This window comes from Chrysemys picta, chromosome 10 (genome assembly GCF_011386835.1).
Source record: "Chrysemys picta bellii isolate R12L10 chromosome 10, ASM1138683v2, whole genome shotgun sequence".
NCBI classification, from domain to species: Eukaryota; Metazoa; Chordata; order Testudines; family Emydidae; genus Chrysemys; species Chrysemys picta.
Window position 1 is genome coordinate 15487598 of NC_088800.1, and position 17722 is coordinate 15505319.

The window sequence follows — 17722 nt, forward strand, 5'->3', positions numbered from 1 at the left end:
GGGCATTTGTAGCAACTACTCCTGAAGCAGAATGCAATGGATTCTCCTCGGTGGGAGGCTATTCCATACAGAAGGAGAAAAATCAACTGAGTTAAAAGCTTAGGGAAAGAAACAGCTGTGAAGCCTGGACTGTCCTAACCCAGCCTCTGAAATGAATATTCAAGACCCTTGGAGCGATGTTTAACGTGCTGCTATCAAATGGCAATACAAGAAAAAAAGTTTAAGTCAAGTCTGGTCATAAGGGTCAGGTTATGGATAAGACATAGACAGAAGTGTTGCCCTACCATAACTGTTTGAGAGGCTCCATGTTCCCAAGCCAGTGCCTCATCCTCAGGGGTTAAGTAAGTACAGGAGGCTATGTGACAAGTGATTTAATAAAACTCTGCTTTATTAGAAAGTTACAGCAGAAATGTAAAAAAGTTACTACAAAGAGATTGACAAGTCCCCCACACTGGCTGCTAGTGTCAGAAAGCAGCTCCCCCTGCTGCAGCCAATAGAGGCTTTCCCTTGGGGAGACACCCACCTAGGAGCAGGCAGGCTCCAGAACTGTAAACTTAAGTCCATAGTGGTAGAGGCCCTGATCAGAGCTCTGTCCCTCATTCTGCCATGGGACGCTGTTGTGGATTGGGGACAGGGAAGATTGCCCAGCTAACACTACTGTGCTGGGAACACCAAAGTGGAACTGACTACACCTCCCCTCAGCTGCCTTTTTAGCAGTTTTTCCTGGTGGTGAAAATGTCTTAACTCCCACTCCAGTCCTCAGTGAAATGCAGTGTGTTTGTAGCCAAGCTGCCTGGGCAGAGCAGGAAGGTATTTCCTAGCTACACAGGGCAGTGCTTGCTTCTTCCAGGGCCGTGCAGTTAGTGTTCAAAGCTTAAGTCTAGACTGGGTTTCTCCTGACATCAATCATTCCTGGATGGGAGGGCACTGGAGCAACATTGAGGCTGGCTCTGCGCGGCTCCCTCCAGGGTTTGGGCAGAGGAGCCAGGTTCCATGGCAGGGCCATGTCATGGGGCTGCCCCAGTCTCAGCAGGTACTCTGCCTCTCTCTGCTGCATCCCCTCTGTGCCCAAGGGGTTGTCACTGGGCAGTGAAGAGCGCCTCCATGTGGATGGTAAAGGTACATGCACCAAATCCCTATTCTCATCCCGGCACTTATGGCTTCCTTCAGTGACAACCAGCTGCACCTGCTGTTCCACAATACCAGTGCCTGATTCTTCACAGGTCCCAGGTACAGCAGGTGGTCTGTCCCCAGCTCCAAGCATGCTTCTCTCCACTCCTGCTGGAGAAGACAGGTGGTTAGAGAAGTGGTTCTCAGGAGAGTTACTGCTGGCCCTTAGATAAGTCAGGGAAACTCAAGTGTGTGCCAGTTACAGCAAGAGATTGCTGAAGGGCACCCTCCCCTCTGCACTGAAAGAGTGGGCATGGATAATAATCCAGAGGCAACTGCCCCGGCATAGGCTCTGTCCTGCCCCTCAACCTCTTGCTGCTACAGGAATGGGAGTTTCTACCTGGTCACATGCAGGCAAATGAAAGCATGTCTGGGGGGTAAAGCTGCACTCCCTACCCCGCCCAGCAGGAGGTTTCCTCACCTTTGCTCTGTCCTGGGTGGCTCAGATTACTCAGCCTCTGGTTCAGCACCTGGTTTGCCCACATGTAGCGGCTCAATTCTTTTTCCAGCACTTGGATTCTTCCCTCAAACTGTAGCTTGCTGCTGGCCAGCCCCTCACCCATGTGCTCTACCAAGAGAAGGAGCGTTATTACAGGCTGTGGGGCTTGGAAACCGCGCTGCAGTTGCCCTGCAAAGGATCCATGAAGCGGAGGAGCCATTGGGCCACAGAACTCCATCATGGAAGAGTTAACTAAGGCATGGGTATCAATGAGCCCACTTGGCTTGAGGGAAGAACAGGGTCCATCTCCATGGGCGTTACCTTGGCTCTGCTGGAGCAGGAACTGGATGTTCTGCTCGTGCTCCTTCTGTTGCAGGGTGAGCTGGCGGTCCATCTCCAGGCGCTGGCGCTCCACCGCTACCTCCAGCCAGTACACCAGCTGCTGTTGCTCCTCCAGCTGCATTTCCAGCTCAGAGAAAGCAATGTGCTGCCTGTGCTGCTCTTCTCGCAGGGTCACCACCTGCCCCGGGCCCAAGAGCAGGCCACATGTCAAACTCTTACTGAAACCTGGAAGCTTCACTCTTCCCCACTGATCAGGTCAGTTTCTTGCTAAGGAGCAAAAAGGGGCTTGGTCTTCAATAGAGCCCAGCACTTACAAAGGGCAACAGCTGCCTCACTGCCACCAGGGGGAGCCATGCAGCAGCTGAGAGCAACGTCAGGTGGCCAGCTAGAGCAGAGCCAAGCTGGGGTACCCAGCACTTCTGCCCCAGTCAGAGTGCTTGCAACACTGGGGGCTTTTGTGTCATAGGGAAACCAGGCTACAAAAGGAACAGAGGGGGGCTGCCCCCCTCACAGTAGAAAGCCAGCAAAGGACCAGGACTCCTGGGCAAAGGTACAGCAGAGAGCAGGAGGGAAGTACCCTTTGATTAGACACCACGGTCCCAAGCTGAGCGGAGGGCTGGGGCAAGGCACCTCTCTGGATCCTACCTTATCGAAGTACTTGCAGAGCAGAGCTCGGGTCTCTGAGGAGGAGAGGTAGCTGAGCTTGGCCATGAGGTTCATTTCGCACTGGGAGAGCAGGCTGGCCGAGGCCCGCAGGACCCGCTGCCTGCATGTGATTGACTCATTCTTGTACTCGATCGCAGCATCCAGAGCCTCAATAGCCTCGTCCAGCTGGAACAGGATCCGCTCTTCCTGCCGCCCAGGGGGGGGGAAGGGAGTTGCAGTTACTCCTGGGTTAGAATGAGGGGGAGCGGAACCCACCCAGAACAGTCAGGTAGGTGATCTGCAAGCTACACCCGGGCTTCAGCCCTACCAGGGCTCCCATTCCATATCCAACACACACAGAGTTCTGCCAATGCCCCTTACTACAGACGCAGGCCTCCCGCCGCAGATCTGTCCAGCCTCAGGCCTCTTCCCAGGTGACAATTGTACTCAACTGTGCTAGATTTGGAGCGACTGTGATGTGCAAAAATCAGGCCCATCACAGTCTTCTTCCATGTGACCAACGTTGCTCTGAGGCTAGGCGCACAGCCCTTTGCTAGACACCCTCTCACTATCTACACGAGCTGTGGGGTGGGCCCAAAAGGCAGCTGGTTACCTCCGGGGATAGCAGGGTGCCCTGGCGCAGCTTGTTGTCTATCTCCAGCCTTTGTTTGAGCAGCTGGTCCTTCTCCTGGCGCAAGCTGTCAATCTCCTGCCGGATCTGCTGCTGATCGTGGGCGCTGCCATGACGGAGCTGCCCGTTTTTCTCCGTCAGCTCCTTTTCCAGGAGTTCCAGGCGGCTGGACACCCGCACGATATCATCTGTCAAGGCCTGGAGGAGTAGGAGGAACAAGGCCTCACCTGAGCATTTCCCCAAGGGAAACCAGCCCCGCAACTGCCCTCCACGACACCCATACAAGCCAAGGGCAATTAACCCAAACCACCCCCCAAGCCACAGGGAGAGGAGATTCCAAGGCAGGAGTTTAATGGAGAGGCTGATGTGGCTCAGATTAAAGGTCAGGACATAGCAGAGTCAGCAGAAGTCACAGTGTAGGCACTATTCTCTACCCCAAACTCTGCTGATGCTGCCTCAGGCCAGACCACAGCCCTGACCTGGGGGTCCTATCTCCAGCCCCGCCAAGGCACCTCACTCCTGCAAGCGTAGAGCTAACACTCTCCCGCTCCCCATTCCCCAGCAGGTGCAGCTGTGTCCGAGGGACCTCCCGCATCCCACCTGGCTGGAGCGGCGTCTCTTGTTCTCCAGGCCATTCTTCTCCTGCAGCAGCGCTTCCTTTTTGGCCACTATGGCTTCCCGTTTCCTCAGCTCGTCCTCCAGCTCGTCCAGGGCGCGATGCTGCTCAAGGACTTTGTCCATTTCCAGATCCAGCCACTTCTTCTGCTCCTCGATTTTCTGATGGAAAGAAAGGGGGAGGATGGGGGAAGGATGTGGTCACTGACAGGAGGGAAGTTAGGTCGGGGGGGGGGGGGGGGGGGGGCAGAAGCTTCTACTAGCTACTCCTCTGGCCCCATCACTGCAGTTCTGAATGCTTCACCCCTTCATGGAATGATCCTCACACACCCCTCTGAGCTAGGGCAGTGCCTTTGACACCAGTGCACCGAGGAGGAACTGAGGCACGCAGAGGCTAAGTGACTTGCCAAAAGGCACACAGGAAGTCTGTGGCAGAATAGAGACTAGAACCCAGGTTTATGTCCTAAGCGCCTGTCATCCGTCTGACCGACAAGGCTTAATCACAGCTGCTCCATGCCCCAGCCATTTGGGATTACTGGGGCTCAGGAGGGTCCTGGCTAGGACAGGTCAGTGCACTTCAAGTCCCAGGAATATGTGGGGCTCAGAGCAGAGGCTGCATGTGAGCTTTGCCCCATACGGAAGGAGGATACAGTGAATGTTAGGAGATGTGGGTCAAGCTCAGTCTGTCCTTCCTGGGGGGCGATTCCAGGGACAGCTGCCAATCAGGGCATGGGGGCCAGACACCTTTGCTGACATTACCAATCTGGTGCAGGACTCCTCACCCCATTGGAACAGGCGGGTCACCACTAGGTACCTGCTGCTGTTCCAGACTGACCACAGAGCCGTTGCTGCCGCTCCTCCGTTTCCTCTGGAAAGCTGCAATCTCCTCCGTCTTGATGCGCAGGATCTTCTGATGCTGCTCATGCTTCAGTTCCAGCTCCTGCACAGCGGGGGAGCAGCCGTTAGTTTGGGGGTGAAGTGGGGGGAGAACAGGTTGATCCCAAGCCCAGGAGCTCAGACTGACAGACGGGGCTGGAGCCCTCACAGCCTCAGACTCAACTCATTGGGCCAAGCTGTTACTCCAGAAAATTCAGTACAGGCTCCCTTCGGCAACCTGCTGCTGGTGAGGACACACGGACACACACCAGCGCTACCCTCTGCCCTTGGCTGGCCCCCTGGGGTCGAGCTCTTACCTTGACTCGGTGCTGCCGCTTGTGCATCTCCGTCTCCAGGCGGCGTTTCTGCTCCGTCTCCTCACGCAGGCGTCTCTGCAGCTGCCCCTGCTGCCGCCGCATCAGCTGGACGTTCCTTTCCAGCTCCCGCACCCGCTTCTCGCTCTGGGCAGACAGCGACACCAGCCTCTCCGTCACTTGCTTCTTCTCTCGCAGCACCTGCCACGGGACGGCTGCCCTTAAGACTCGAGGCCAGGAAATCGGATACCACCCGGCCCTTCGGAGAACCCGATAGCCTTGAGAGAGAGAGAGCGAGCCCCCAACCCTGCTCCTTCGACAACCCCACAGCCCCGGGGCAAGCAAGCTGTGCTCAGCCTGCAAGTGCTTCAACTCCTCCTAGCTGGGGCAGAGAGGCGAGGACCCCGCGCTCACACTGACCCGGGCCTTGCTCTGGGCTGCTGCAACCCTCGTGCGATATTCCTGCAGTTTGCATTTCTCTCCGGCGTCCTGGGGCTCCTTCCCCTCCAGTTCCTGCAGCTGCTTCTGGCCGCTGCTCAGCTCCGCTCGCACCTGCTCCGCCTCCTGCTCCAGCTCAAAGATCTTCTGGCAGTACTGTCTGTTCATGGCCTGGGCATCCTTGCCTGAAACCACCAGGGAATCCACAGTCACCAACTGCTCTGCCCCCTTCCAGGCGGCACAGCAACGCCAAGGGCCTGTATGGACCTGCAGCTTCAGGCGTTCGCCAGCCCCTCAGGAGCAGCAGTTGTTGCATTGGGACACTGGGCTGTGCTAGAATAGCCTCCGCAGGGCACGAGCTGGTGCTGTCCCAGGTGCACAGACAAAGAGTCACTTCCCTTTCCTGGGGATCAGATTTCCCACCTCGCCCCACCCTTCTCTTGGCTCATCCTGCAGGAAGCCCCACTGCAGCATACCCTGCTGGTCTGATCCCCAGCAATCCCAGCTCTAGCTTTTGTGACAGCTGGTCAGAGTAGATGGGGCTGGATCCTGTGACTCCTCCCCTTCTTCCAGTCAGCCCCCTTCCTTACCTCAGCTCCTCCAATGAGAGACCCTGAGGGAGCTGGAGGAGAAGCCAAGAGGAAGGTGGTGGCAGAAGCAGCACTAGCGTGGACAGAGGGGGAGCGAGATGGCTGAGGGGGGACTGGCTTATACGGCATGCAAGGGTTCAGTCAGTATTTGCTGAGGCCAGGCAAGCAGCTGGGCACAGGGCCCCCTTCCCTGCTGAGGAGAGAGAGTCCCCTTGCTAGCAGTAAGAGCAAACCCCACACGATGCAAGCGAGCATGGCCCAGATCCAGGGAGTGGGGCTATGCTCATGGTAACAAGTATGGCAGGGAAGGTCACTCAGCACACCGCAAACCTGGCCTAATGGGGAAGGTGCACAGGGAGGGAAGCAGAGTTGGAGGAACAGAAGGAACAAGGTCCCTCCAGGAGAGAAGACAGGCAGAGATTCAGCACCTCCTCTCATAGGTGTAATCCCAAGAGCCCCCAAGCCTCCCTGACAGGAACATCACCACACCAGCAGCTCTGCACCTGTCTTGATGAGCTCTGCGATCAGCTCCTCCTTCATGCGAATGTTTATTGCAAGCTCCCGGATCTTCTGCTGGGCTTGCACCAGCCGCCGCTCCGAGTCCTTCCCTGAAAGGCCTTCCCTGGGACCAGCCAGCTCCCTCCTCCTGCAGGCCTCTGCAACACAGAGCGAGCCTGCTTCAGGACCTCGCCCAGGAAGCTGCCGGCCCAAAAGCAAGGTGGAGAGGGGACATCAAGCCAATAATGCTGTGGCCCAGATCTGGCGGAACGCTGTCCATGGTTGCCCTCATCTTTAATACATCGCTACAACCCTCAGAGACTACAGATCCCAGCATGCAATGCTCCATCTTGAGAAAAGCGGCTGGGCCACAATCTGCTCTGTTCTGCACTAGTCATGGTAGCCCTCAGGCTCTGGCCTAGGTTGGGCAGTCTGGATGCCCCTGCACCACCTTTCTTTTCCAGAGCAGAGCACATGGCAGCGGTGAGGAGCCCAGCCAACAGGGGCTGAGGGCATCACCAGCCTTCAGAAAATTCTCCCCTCCGCCGGATACAGTCTCCACTTACCTTTGGGCAGCTCTGGGGACTCCTCCTGCGTGGGCACCGAGTTGCCTCTGCTCTGCTCCTCACACCCCTTGCTGGAAACGTCCTTCTTGCTCCAGCTTCGGATCCCATTTCTAGAATAGCAGCAAATCAGTTTAGCTGGGTGCTGGCTCAGCTACAACTGAGGGAAGAAGGAACCCGCTCCAAGCCTGCCACGTGGCACTAGCCCAGCAGAGAGGGACGAGGCTGCCCTTGTGCTCCGTGGGAACGGGTTTCAGGGGGGCTGGGATCAGAAATGAAGCAGCAGACTCAAATCCATCTCAGTCCACTTCCCAGTGAACAGATGCTCACATTCCCCAAGCCAGCAGTTGGCCAAGGGCTGAATGGCCCCAGAGATGGAGCTCACCTTTCAACTCTAAAAATGGCCCCTCCAAATCAGGGCCGAGATACAGAAGGAGGAAGCTTGAACTGCCCCGGCTTGTGCTGTGCAGGGTGGGCTCAGTCTCTGGGGCCATCGGCCAGCACCTCTGCCCTCCGCCAGCACCAGCCTCGCCGAGCAGTTAGACGCTAATCTGCGTTTGGCCATTACAAACACACGCGCTTTTCCTGACTCCGTAGTTCTACAAGTGCCTCTCGGGCTTAGGGGACATGGCACCCGCCTGGCTAAGGGCTCCGAGGGGGCTCATTTAGAGCCAGCCCAATTCCTGGTGCAGGAGTCTCTGGCTGGCGGTGGGACAAGTCAATAATCAGGGCAAGCAGACATGGTGTTCAGTGAGCGGCCCTGGCCGACGTTCCCGTGCGTGCAGCCTCCGCTCACCTGCGCTGGTGCAGGGACCGTTTCTGCTCCCCCTCTTCCTCCCAGGATGGCTCAGAGTCCTCACTGCTCTCCCTCATCTGCATCACGTCTTTGGCCTCCAGGCCGCAGGCACGGCTTTGGTCCTCCCCCCGGTGGGCTGGGCTGCTGCCGAGCTGCTCGGGACAGAGGAGGGGGGGTCATGCACGGAAAGATGGACACACTGCGCAAGGGCCAGGGCTCTGGAGCGGGCACTGAGTTATAAAGAGGGGAGACAATGTGGAGCTCAGTGGCTTTGTGAGCAGGGCTGGTGAGTTCCTGGACCCAGCCAGCTGCTCCCAGCTGTGCAGCACACAAGGCTTTACCTGCAGCCTGCGCTCGGGATGCGATTTGTAAGTGCTCAGACTTGGTTGAGACCAGTTTTTCCCCAAACTGAGCAAAGGCTCCACAGCTGGGAGGACAACACCCACGCCTAGGGCCGAGATAGAGACTGACCGTGGCAAAGGCCAGCTGCTCTGGTCAGGGGAGCCAGACCAGAAACCAGCCCTTCCCAAGAGCAAGCACCCGTGGAAATGACTTCCACACCCACCTTTCCACAATGGACTCTCCTGCTCTGGCTGGTGAGGGGCAGCCTCGACTGGACCAGGCTGAGGCCATGGGACCGCGCGGTATCCAGCGGGGCCGTGTGAGGTCTCTGGGTGAGCTCCACCAGGTGAACGTTTTGCAGCAACTCGGGCACCTGCAGGTTTGGCATCGCCATCTCCAGGCGCACGTGGAGCTCTGAGATGGCATCCTGCTGCTCCTGCAACTTGTCGCTCTGAAAAACAACGGAAGATGGGGTTTCCCCCACGCGTCTCTCAGGCCTGCTGCTAGCACAGTAGCAAACAGGACATGCTGCACTCTCCCTGATTGCCCGCCCCCGCTGTCTGTGCCATCCAGAAGAGGGGTGGCAGATTAATAGGAGAGATGAGATAGGCAGGGAGATTTGGCTGGGTTTGGCGAGTGTGTGGGGGGCACTAAAAACCCAACAGGAAAATCCCACCGCAGAAGGGAGAATCTACAGCACAGGCCAGGCAGCATTTGAAATTAAAGGCTCCCTAGCTGGGCCCATTCTCTGAGGAATAAAGGTGCGTGAAGGTTGAAAAGGGAGCAAGTGTCCCCAGGAGGGTACAGGGAGGGTTTGCCCATCAGGCCAGAGAGGTGCAGGTTGCAGGCAACAGGAAGGGGAGGGGACGGCTGGGTCAGAGACTCCCCTGGGTATGGGCGGAGGCCAACAGTACCTGCAGTTTGTACTGCTCCATGGCGTCCTCCAAGGCAGCTAGGAAGTCCCGGTTCTCCTCCTCCAGACGCTCCACCTGTCTCTGCAGCTGGGCCAGGTGCTCGTCTCTGGCTGCCTCACGCGCTTGCTCTGGGCTCACCTGCCCCCAGGGAAGGGAAGAGAGACGGCATCAGTAACCCCCCAAATGTCACTGTGCTCCTCTCCCTGCCCCGCACGCAGCACAAACAGGTATGTCTGCTGTACGGTGTCTCACCAGTCAGACACAAAGACCGGTTTACTCCTCCCCGAGCGATTGGGGTGACAGGCCTGAGGGGAAAGATGTTATTTAGACCATTACTAAGTCAGGCTGCACTGGGGGACGCTGCTGGGAGGAAAGAGTTGCAGTGCTGGCCATTCCCTCAGCAGGATGTGCTCCCCCAACACACACACTCCCGCCCCGACTCATTGAAATAACTTCTCTAGCTCTACGGCCGCTTTCCCCACCAAAGGAGTAGGTACGTTCCAAACAACATTTGAAGCTAGTTTAATTTCACGTTTAAAAAAATCCCACCGGTACCCAGCCACCGTTCTGCCTCGCTACCGTCTGCCAACAGGATCCAGGCTTCTCCCTCACTCCCCGGCCACACTCCCTGTGTGGATGCTGCTTTCCACCCCAACAGCAGCTGCCTTTCAGTGAGAAGGCAGGCAGGAGGGACCTCAGAGGGATTGGGAAGCTTTTCTAGTTGATGTCTGAGAAGCACTTTCTCCTCTGTGGAGGACAGGGACTGCTGAGTTATTCAGAGGGAACCGAAACTGAACCTATGTCTCCCAAGTCCCAGGCTAGCCCTAACCATTGGCCCATCTTTCCTCTCTCATAGGGAGTACTACTCCCCTCTACCCCAGGAGGCTGCGCCCGCCCACAGATGGGCTCTAATGAGGGCCTAATACAGAGACAACCTCATCTCATTCTCTTCTTTCCCTCTGTCAGTGCAGCTTTTCCTTTACTGTCCTCCCCAGGGGCTTCCTAGCACTCTGCTCTAGCACCAAGCATCACTGCCTGTGTACCCTGGCCTGGGGCAGGCGATACCATACTGACACTTCTCACTGCCCACTGCCCAAACAAGGGTGACACCCCAATACCTGAGTCCGTGGCAACTTTGAGCCTTGTGCCTTGGGGTGCCGATCCTCTGCCGAGGTGCTCTCAATGCCACTATCCAGTCCAGAGGCAGAGGTCAGCTCGCTCCTCTCGCTCTCCACCGCACACAACCACTCCTTCACCCGCAGGATCTGCTCCACGGTCAGGTTGCTCTCCCCCTGCAGTTCCATCAGGAGCTGGTAGGCAGCGTCCGTGCAAGTCCTGTAGTGAGCGCACTCTGCCAGCAAGCGGGCCGGGTGCTCTTGTGGGCACCGCTTGGCTGTGTTGGAGCGGTTTATGATACGGGTCTCCGAGCGGTGCCGCTGCTCCAGCGCCCTCTGCAGGTTCTTTATTTGAAGCTGCAGCTCCTCTACGTGCTCCGTCTCCCTGCGGCAGTTGACCATGGCCTTGTTCTTGATGTTCTGAGCTCGGCTGGCATAGTTCAGCGTGTTGAGACTCTCATCGAAGTCAGAGGAGGAAGGGCTGACACAGGCGATCATGACAGTCTGGGCATTCCCGCCAAGGGAGTCTTTCAGGATCCTAAGAAGAGCGGAGACATCAGATCAGAGCTAGGGGCTGCAGCCCACACTACAGCAGACATGCCAGGGGCTGACAGGGTATTCACAGCACCACCCCTCCGACAGGGTAAACCCAGGGGTACAAAACGCTTTATCATCAGCTCAGTGCTGGGGAAAGGGGCCAGGACAACAGCCCTGAGTTGCTGTATGTTCCTACGGGAGAGGGAGAGCACAGCCTGAAGCACTGCAAGCATCCCTCATACTGGCGAAAATGCCTCCAGAGCAGCAGCCACTTCTGGGGGTAAGAGGGGCTCCAATAACCTCTGCTGGGCATGCCATAAGGGGGCCGGTTGTGTGATCCTGTCCGGGCTAGGAACTAGACTGAGACCACCTTACAGGCCCCAAACCGCCATCTGATGGGAGCATCTGCTAGTCACTGCTAGGCAGGAACGGATAGGAGCCTCCATACCCCACTCCCAGTGCCCTGAGCCACAGCAGCGCAGGCCACCCAGCCTAATGTTTTACAGAGAAGCAGCATTGGAACAAGCTGGACTTTCACGCTTATCCTTGGCTCCCTGCTTCTCAGCGACCCCCCCAGCCAAACAGGATGGACTGACAGGCCTGGATACCCGTGGCCTTTTGGAGAGATGGCCAGCTGACCCCTTCAGAACCAGTCAGAGAGCCTCCAAGTAAGAGCAGCAGGGACAAGAGACCTGGCAAATTCAACTGTGACAGCCAGGCAAGGGTGGCCAAGACCCAGCCAAACCCCTCGGCATGCTGGGAAGGAGTAAACAAGGCTGGTGTCCTTGCTACGGGGCTAAGAGAGCACCAGCCGGATGAGCAGAGTGATGAGGGTGGCCAGGCACCATGGGGTACCTGGTGATTTTGGAATCCCTGTAGGGAATGTGGCTGCATTTCCTGCGGGGGTCTCCCAAGGCGCTGATCACATTGCCCAGAGCCAGCAGACCACTGTTGATCTGGATACTCTCCTTCAGGCGCTCCCCTGTGTTTCCAGTCTTCACCACCCGCTCTGAGCCCGCTAGGTCCACAAAGTGGAATTTGGAAGCCAGGACTTGGCCGGAGGCCGGAACTGAGGCCCTGTCGTGGAGGGTGAGGTGGGTGAGCCGGCCAGCACCGCGCCGCTGCTCCATGGTTACTGTGAAGATGGTGTGCGAACGGCTCGACTGTGTGTTGATGTGGGTGGCTCCCGTGTGCTTGACCGTGTTGCCCATTTCCAGCAGGCTCAGGACCTCATCCAGCCCCTCCACTTCTGTTTCCTTCACCCCATACAACACTGCAATGAGATAAACACGGCAGTGACGGCGCTGGAACAGATACTCACACACTGCCAGGGAAAGCCACACAAAGACAGCTAGGATGTTCAGCGGGGGTGAAAGAGCAGTTGGGACTCTCAGAAGGGAAATCTGTTTCCTACCCAAAGGGTTTTCCTCCTGTCAGCAGGGTACACCGGTTTGTTATTGTAGGGTTGCTTGAAAGGGCCAGACTGTACACCCGGCTAATTCATCATGGGCCACGCCCCCGCCTTCAGCCATAGGCATCTGTTTTAAGCAACCAATGCTGGCTCATTTGTTTGGGGGACAAACCCTTCCACCCCAGCCTCACCAAATAAATAATGAGCGTAGCACAGATGTAGCGAAGCAGAAAAATGAGGTTGCTTAGCTACCCTTGGGAACAGCCCCAGGACTGAAATATTGGTCCCTTTAGGGGCCTCCACAGCACACCCCGGCTGAGCTTCTCAGAGCCGACGGTGCCTGAGAAAGGCGAGGGGCCACAAATCTCAAGTGTTGCTGAAAATGGAGACCTGCACCCTGAGGGCGTCCCTTTAGACCCCTTCCATGCCGACTGCTGCCCTCACCATCACACGGTGCCGCTGGAACCCAGGAATTTCAGAGGGAACGGACCAGACACACCAGGCAGCAATGCCAAATGCCCTTCAAATATTCCACTAGCCTAAGAGAATATGTAATCCGGAGCTGCCCCTAGAAGACAGGGAACCCACCCCAAGGCTAGTGTGGGTTTGTTTGGCCACAATTACTTTCTGTGCATAAGGTAACTACTGGGCACGTGGCTAGTGTTCAAAGGTGAGAGCCCAGTGCCGATGGGGCTATAGGAAAGCTCTCCTCGCACTGTTCAGCAGAGCCTGCTAGCCAAGGTCAGCTGCATGGACAGCGAGTGAGATATCAGGCGCCAGGAGACTTCCTTTTGCCCCCACGTTAAATGGCCACCTGTGAAATGCATTTCCAGCCCCAGGGGACCTGCACAGCTGAGTTACTGAAGATGTTGGAAGGGATGTTGCTCCACCCACATTTAGAAAAAAAGGCCCTTAGATAAAGCCTCACAGCTGGGACCCCCCAGTCAGAGCACATATTATGCCCCGTATTCAGTAACTGCATGTTATAGTAGCCAAAAACCTGAGTCCCAGCCGTGGTCACCAGTCATAAGTTTCAGAGTAAGGGCTGGGGGAGAGTAATGGAGGCAATCGCTTCTTTGTCAGGGCAGAAGCACGGTGCACTGCTTTGCAGGAACACACGTCCTGCCCTGGCCATGGGAGTCAGTCCAGGAGGGGAGTCTAAAAGCAGTCACATGTACCAATATTGCCCTTGTCGTCCTCACGGATCTGGATGTCCTTGCTGGCCGTTTCCACTTGCAGCAGGTCCTGGAACTCCTCCTTATACACCTCCAGGTAGGAGACTCTGACCGTGTAGTCAATCAGGTCATTCTCATCAATGAGTTTGAAGGTCTCCGCCATGGCACGTGGGATGATGCCCTGCTCATCCTCATTGATAGAAGCTGGCAGGGAGAGACAGACACAATCATCAGAAGCAGTGGATGCCCAGAGAGCCAACTCCAGCGTGGTGTGCAGCAGGGGGCAATCAAAGCAGAGCACATCTCATGCCGCAAGGACAGTATGCCACAGGGACCAGCCTCACACCATCCCATGTGCTCAGCAGTGAGGTCCATATTAAAGGCCCCAAGGAGCACTTCTCATAGGAGGTCCTAGGGTCCTTGTCCAAAATTCTCCTCAACCCACTATTGCATTCCTGCTGCCCTTCACCCAGAGCTAGTGCATCTTAGGGTATGTCTTCACAGTACAGTTAACCTAACCTGGGTGTGAGTGTTCCCACAGCCAACTATGCCCATGTCCTCACTGTTTCTGCACTCGCCCTTGTGTCTGGAGGCATATCCCACAGTTCTTTGTACTGAGATGTTCTAGGATTCTTTCCCAGCCAGTTGTGCCAATTGCAGGAAAATTTGTCTGTCTTTTGGGGGGAATTGTGGGAAGGTACTGGAGGATTATCAACATTCGAGTGATTTAGCCTGAATCCTCTCTGCAAAATGGACAGGCTGCAGCCTAAGTGAAAGCAAGGTCTGGGCTCTAACCCACACCCCTAGCCATGTAAGCTGGTCCAGGTTTAACCTGGGTCCGAGATTTTTCTGTGTGGAAAGTCCTGTGGGGGTTGGGCTAAAACATGGTGAAGAACCCAGGTTAACTGTGCAGTGAAGACACATCCTTAGTGGTACTGCATGTATGGAGCTGTAAAGTGCTCTCTTAAGGAGAGAAAAGTAAATTATAATATCCGTAGGTCGCAACCATTATGGCTGAGGCTGAAATGTGATTGCCTTTGAATCCAGCACCGCTCAGAACTTTCTCCAATAAAAAAAAAAAATGTTCTTCTGGGCTGAGAATTTCTTTAAACTAAATTAAGTTTTACATTGATTTTTTTGGGGGGGGAGGAGGGGGGAAGGATATCCTCCATCTCCCCAAACCATCTGAAGTTATAAGACTCAAACTTGGCATGAAGACTCCTAACTGCAAAAGAAGAAGTCAAGCCAAACTTGAACACATAAAAGCAATTCGGTATTTTATAGCTATCTTTCTGCACATGCGCAGTAAATATTTTAAGGAGCCTTAGGTACCAAAACAGCCAACCCTTCAGTGTAAAAGCATTTATGGAAACTGAACAGCGGAAGCTCAAGAAAAGGGGAAAAAAGGAAATTGCAACAACAAAAACCTACAATGACATTAAATGCAAAACTCCTTCTGTTAAGGCTGAGTTAGGGTCTGTTACACTTAAACAGCTATAGCAGTACTGCTGTAGCACTTCAGCATAGACACTTGCTACAGCGGCGGGAGGGTTTCTCCCGTCGGTCTAGTTAATCCACCTCCCTGAGAGGCAGTAGCTAGATTGATGGAAGAATTCTTCCATTGACCTAACACTGTCCAGACTGTGGGTTAGGTCGGCATCGCTGAGGGGTGTGGATTTTTCACACTCCGAGAGATGTAGCTATGCTGATGTAAGTTTTTAGTGTAGAACAGCTCTGAGAAATAAAGGAAGCAAGGCTCAGGGAAGTCAAAGGTGAAGACACCCTTAGAAAAATCACAAAACAATCTCCTTGCTTGACCTTCCCAAGATAACCAAGTGGCAACCATACTTCATGGGCTGCTCAAACACAGTTATTGATCTCAAGCCAGTGGATGAATAGTTTTGCAAAAGTTACATCAGGTTCCTATGGGAATATTACATCAGACACAGAAAAATACTATGTACGTGCAGTGTCTAGTTTTGCAGCTAAACATAAAAGCTTACTATCAACTGGGCACCAGAAAGAGATGTGTCCTCTCTTGGTACAGGTGCAGGACAAGCTGAGGAGCCTTCGAATTTCCTCAACGTTTTGCCTGCTTCATTTCTCAGCCTTGAGGTTGCACTATCACCAGCTTTTCATGCTATTATTACTAAACTAGCCCAAGAAGTGCCATCTGCCCTGCTCACAACCAGGCCCTGGGCAGTGGATGGAGGAGGGAACCATTGCTACACATGCATCAAGGGGGGACAAGACTAGGAAGGTGCTACTTCTCCAGATACTCACAGACACTTGCTTCCCCAATGGTGTAGGTTTTGCCCGAGCCTGTCTGGCCATAAGCAAACACAGTAACATTGAAGCCTTCAAAGAAGGCCTCGACCAGCGGCTGCACGCAGGCGCCATACACCGACTCCTGGTTTGAGGATTCAGTGAAGACAGCATCAAAGTGGAAATGGCGGTTACGCCCCAGGGTCACCTCGTTGGTCTCTGGGTCTCCATGCAGGCAGGCCTCGTGCCCGTGCAACAGCTCCTTGGGCAGCAGGGGTCGAATGCGCACAGCCACTCTGACGGGAGTCTCTTCAGCTCGAGACTGGGCCTCAGCTTTCAGACCCATGGTCAGCAATCGCAGCAAAGTCAGGAGAGCCCGAAGTCAGGTGCCGGCACCAGCTCTCTGCCCACATGCTGTAAGGAGAGAATCTGGGTTAATGTAGATCCATGCCAGCAATTGCCTTTGAGCAACCATCGAGAAAGGTTCCTGATGATCTGACTGAGGGATGCAGAGTGGGGCTGGAAAAATACCCGGATCCAGCTACCCGGTGTCGGTGCAGGGCTAGGACCTACTGTACATTTACTAGAGCTTTATCCAGTCTTGTTTCACACATGCATTAGTTTTGGAGCTCCCACACATTTCTTGGGGGGCCATTCCCCAGCCAGCTCAACCCCAGAGCCAGGACTTTATCCCCATAGTCAGTCTGCATTTCCACACTGTGAATCTCCACCAGCTCCCCATGCACAGCCTGAACGATGCCTCTCGTCCCTGGAGTTCATCCACTTCACCTTGACTCTGCCCTGATGACATGTGGGTCACTCCCTTCCCCCACTCATCTGATTAAAATGGGGATAGGCTGGGGACATGGGCACAACTGGTAATCTGTGCCTCTTGGTGCCACCTACCAAGGCCTCTGGGCACCACCACTAACAGGGAGGGCAGCACTCTCCATAACTACCCGGGGCCCTAGCAAATCCCCACCCCCGCAGGTACACACAGACCCTTAAGTCTCCCCAAGGGCTTCGGGAGCTGGGGGGGGGGGGGGAAGTGCTGCCCCACTGAGCCAGCTGGAGACAGGAGGGGTGCCCTGAGTCCCTCCAGATGGGAGAAGAGGGTCACCACACTGATCCCAGGGCAGTGGCGTGGGGTGATGCCAAGGGACCCTGGGGTGGTGGGTGTACCATGCTGGGCCTGTACCCCCATCGCAGGGCACTGAGCCCCCTAGGGTGCTGGGCATGACGGGAGTACCGGGCTGAGCCCCAGGGAAGGGGTCACCGAGCGCCCCAGGGAAGTCCCACCCCGCAGCGCTCAGCCCAGGCAGCCCCCGCACTCACCCCGCGAGCCGGCCGGACAATAACAAGCCCCAGGCCGGGCGGAGGGGCCTGGCGCACGGGGATGGCGTCAGGCGCGCGCCCCGGGATGGGGGGTCTCGAGTCCCGTCCCGCCCCGCTAGCGCCGCCCCCACTAGGGGCGTCAACTCCGCCAGCCCGGCCCGTGCTAGGGCCAGTGTCCCCGGCCGGGACATCGACATGATCCCCCCGCAGAGTCCGACTCCAGCATCATCAGCCCCCCAACCCTGCCACCCACCCCCTGCCCTGCTACCCCCACCCCCAGGGTCATCACCCGCCAGGGGCCTGCCCCCCCCAGCCCTGCCATCCCTCGCCAGGGTCATCAGCCACCCCAACCAGTATCATCAGCTTCCCCCAGCCCTGCCACACACCCCAACCAGTGTCATCATCCTTCCCTGCCCCAACCAGGGTTATAACCCCCACCAGCCCTGCCACCCCCCACCGCATCATCAGACATCCTCCTCCCCTCCACTCCTGCCACACCTCCCCAACCAGGGTTATCACACACACACCAGCCCTGCCACCCCCAACCAGCATCATCAGACACCCCCCATTCCTGCCACCCCTCCCCAACCAGGGGTATCATCCCCACAGTCCTGCCATCCCCCTACCAGAGTCATCAGCCCCCTATCCATGCCATCCCCTCCCCAGCTCTGCCAACCCCCACCAAGCCCTGCCACCATCCTATTCCAACCA

General features: G+C 56.2%; 1 protein-coding gene across 4 annotated transcripts; it reads right to left on the reverse strand.

Moving 5' to 3' along the window:
• Nucleotides 1-367: 367 nt before the first annotated feature.
• KIF7 (kinesin family member 7) lies at nucleotides 368-17257 on the reverse strand. Of its 4 annotated transcripts, none has more exons than XM_024107521.3 (19): nucleotides 17012-17257; nucleotides 15695-16090; nucleotides 13415-13615; nucleotides 11681-12098; nucleotides 10292-10826; nucleotides 9174-9311; nucleotides 8483-8710; nucleotides 7918-8069; nucleotides 7125-7234; nucleotides 6564-6716; nucleotides 5453-5655; nucleotides 5036-5233; nucleotides 4657-4782; nucleotides 3828-4004; nucleotides 3210-3425; nucleotides 2597-2803; nucleotides 1931-2129; nucleotides 1592-1738; nucleotides 368-1278 (listed from the first exon to the last, which is right to left on the reverse strand). In XM_024107521.3, the coding sequence occupies exons 2-19, from the start codon at nucleotides 16020-16022 to the stop codon at nucleotides 881-883; spliced, it is 4134 nt and encodes a 1377-aa protein (XP_023963289.2). In that variant the 5' UTR covers nucleotides 16023-16090; nucleotides 17012-17257; the 3' UTR covers nucleotides 368-880. The 4 variants fall into 4 exon arrangements, with proteins under 4 accessions (XP_023963289.2, XP_042712599.2, XP_065415376.1 ...); XM_042856665.2 differs by having other exon boundaries at nucleotides 368-1281; nucleotides 17012-17148; XM_065559304.1 differs by having other exon boundaries at nucleotides 16859-17014.
• Nucleotides 17258-17722: the final 465 nt, after the last annotated feature.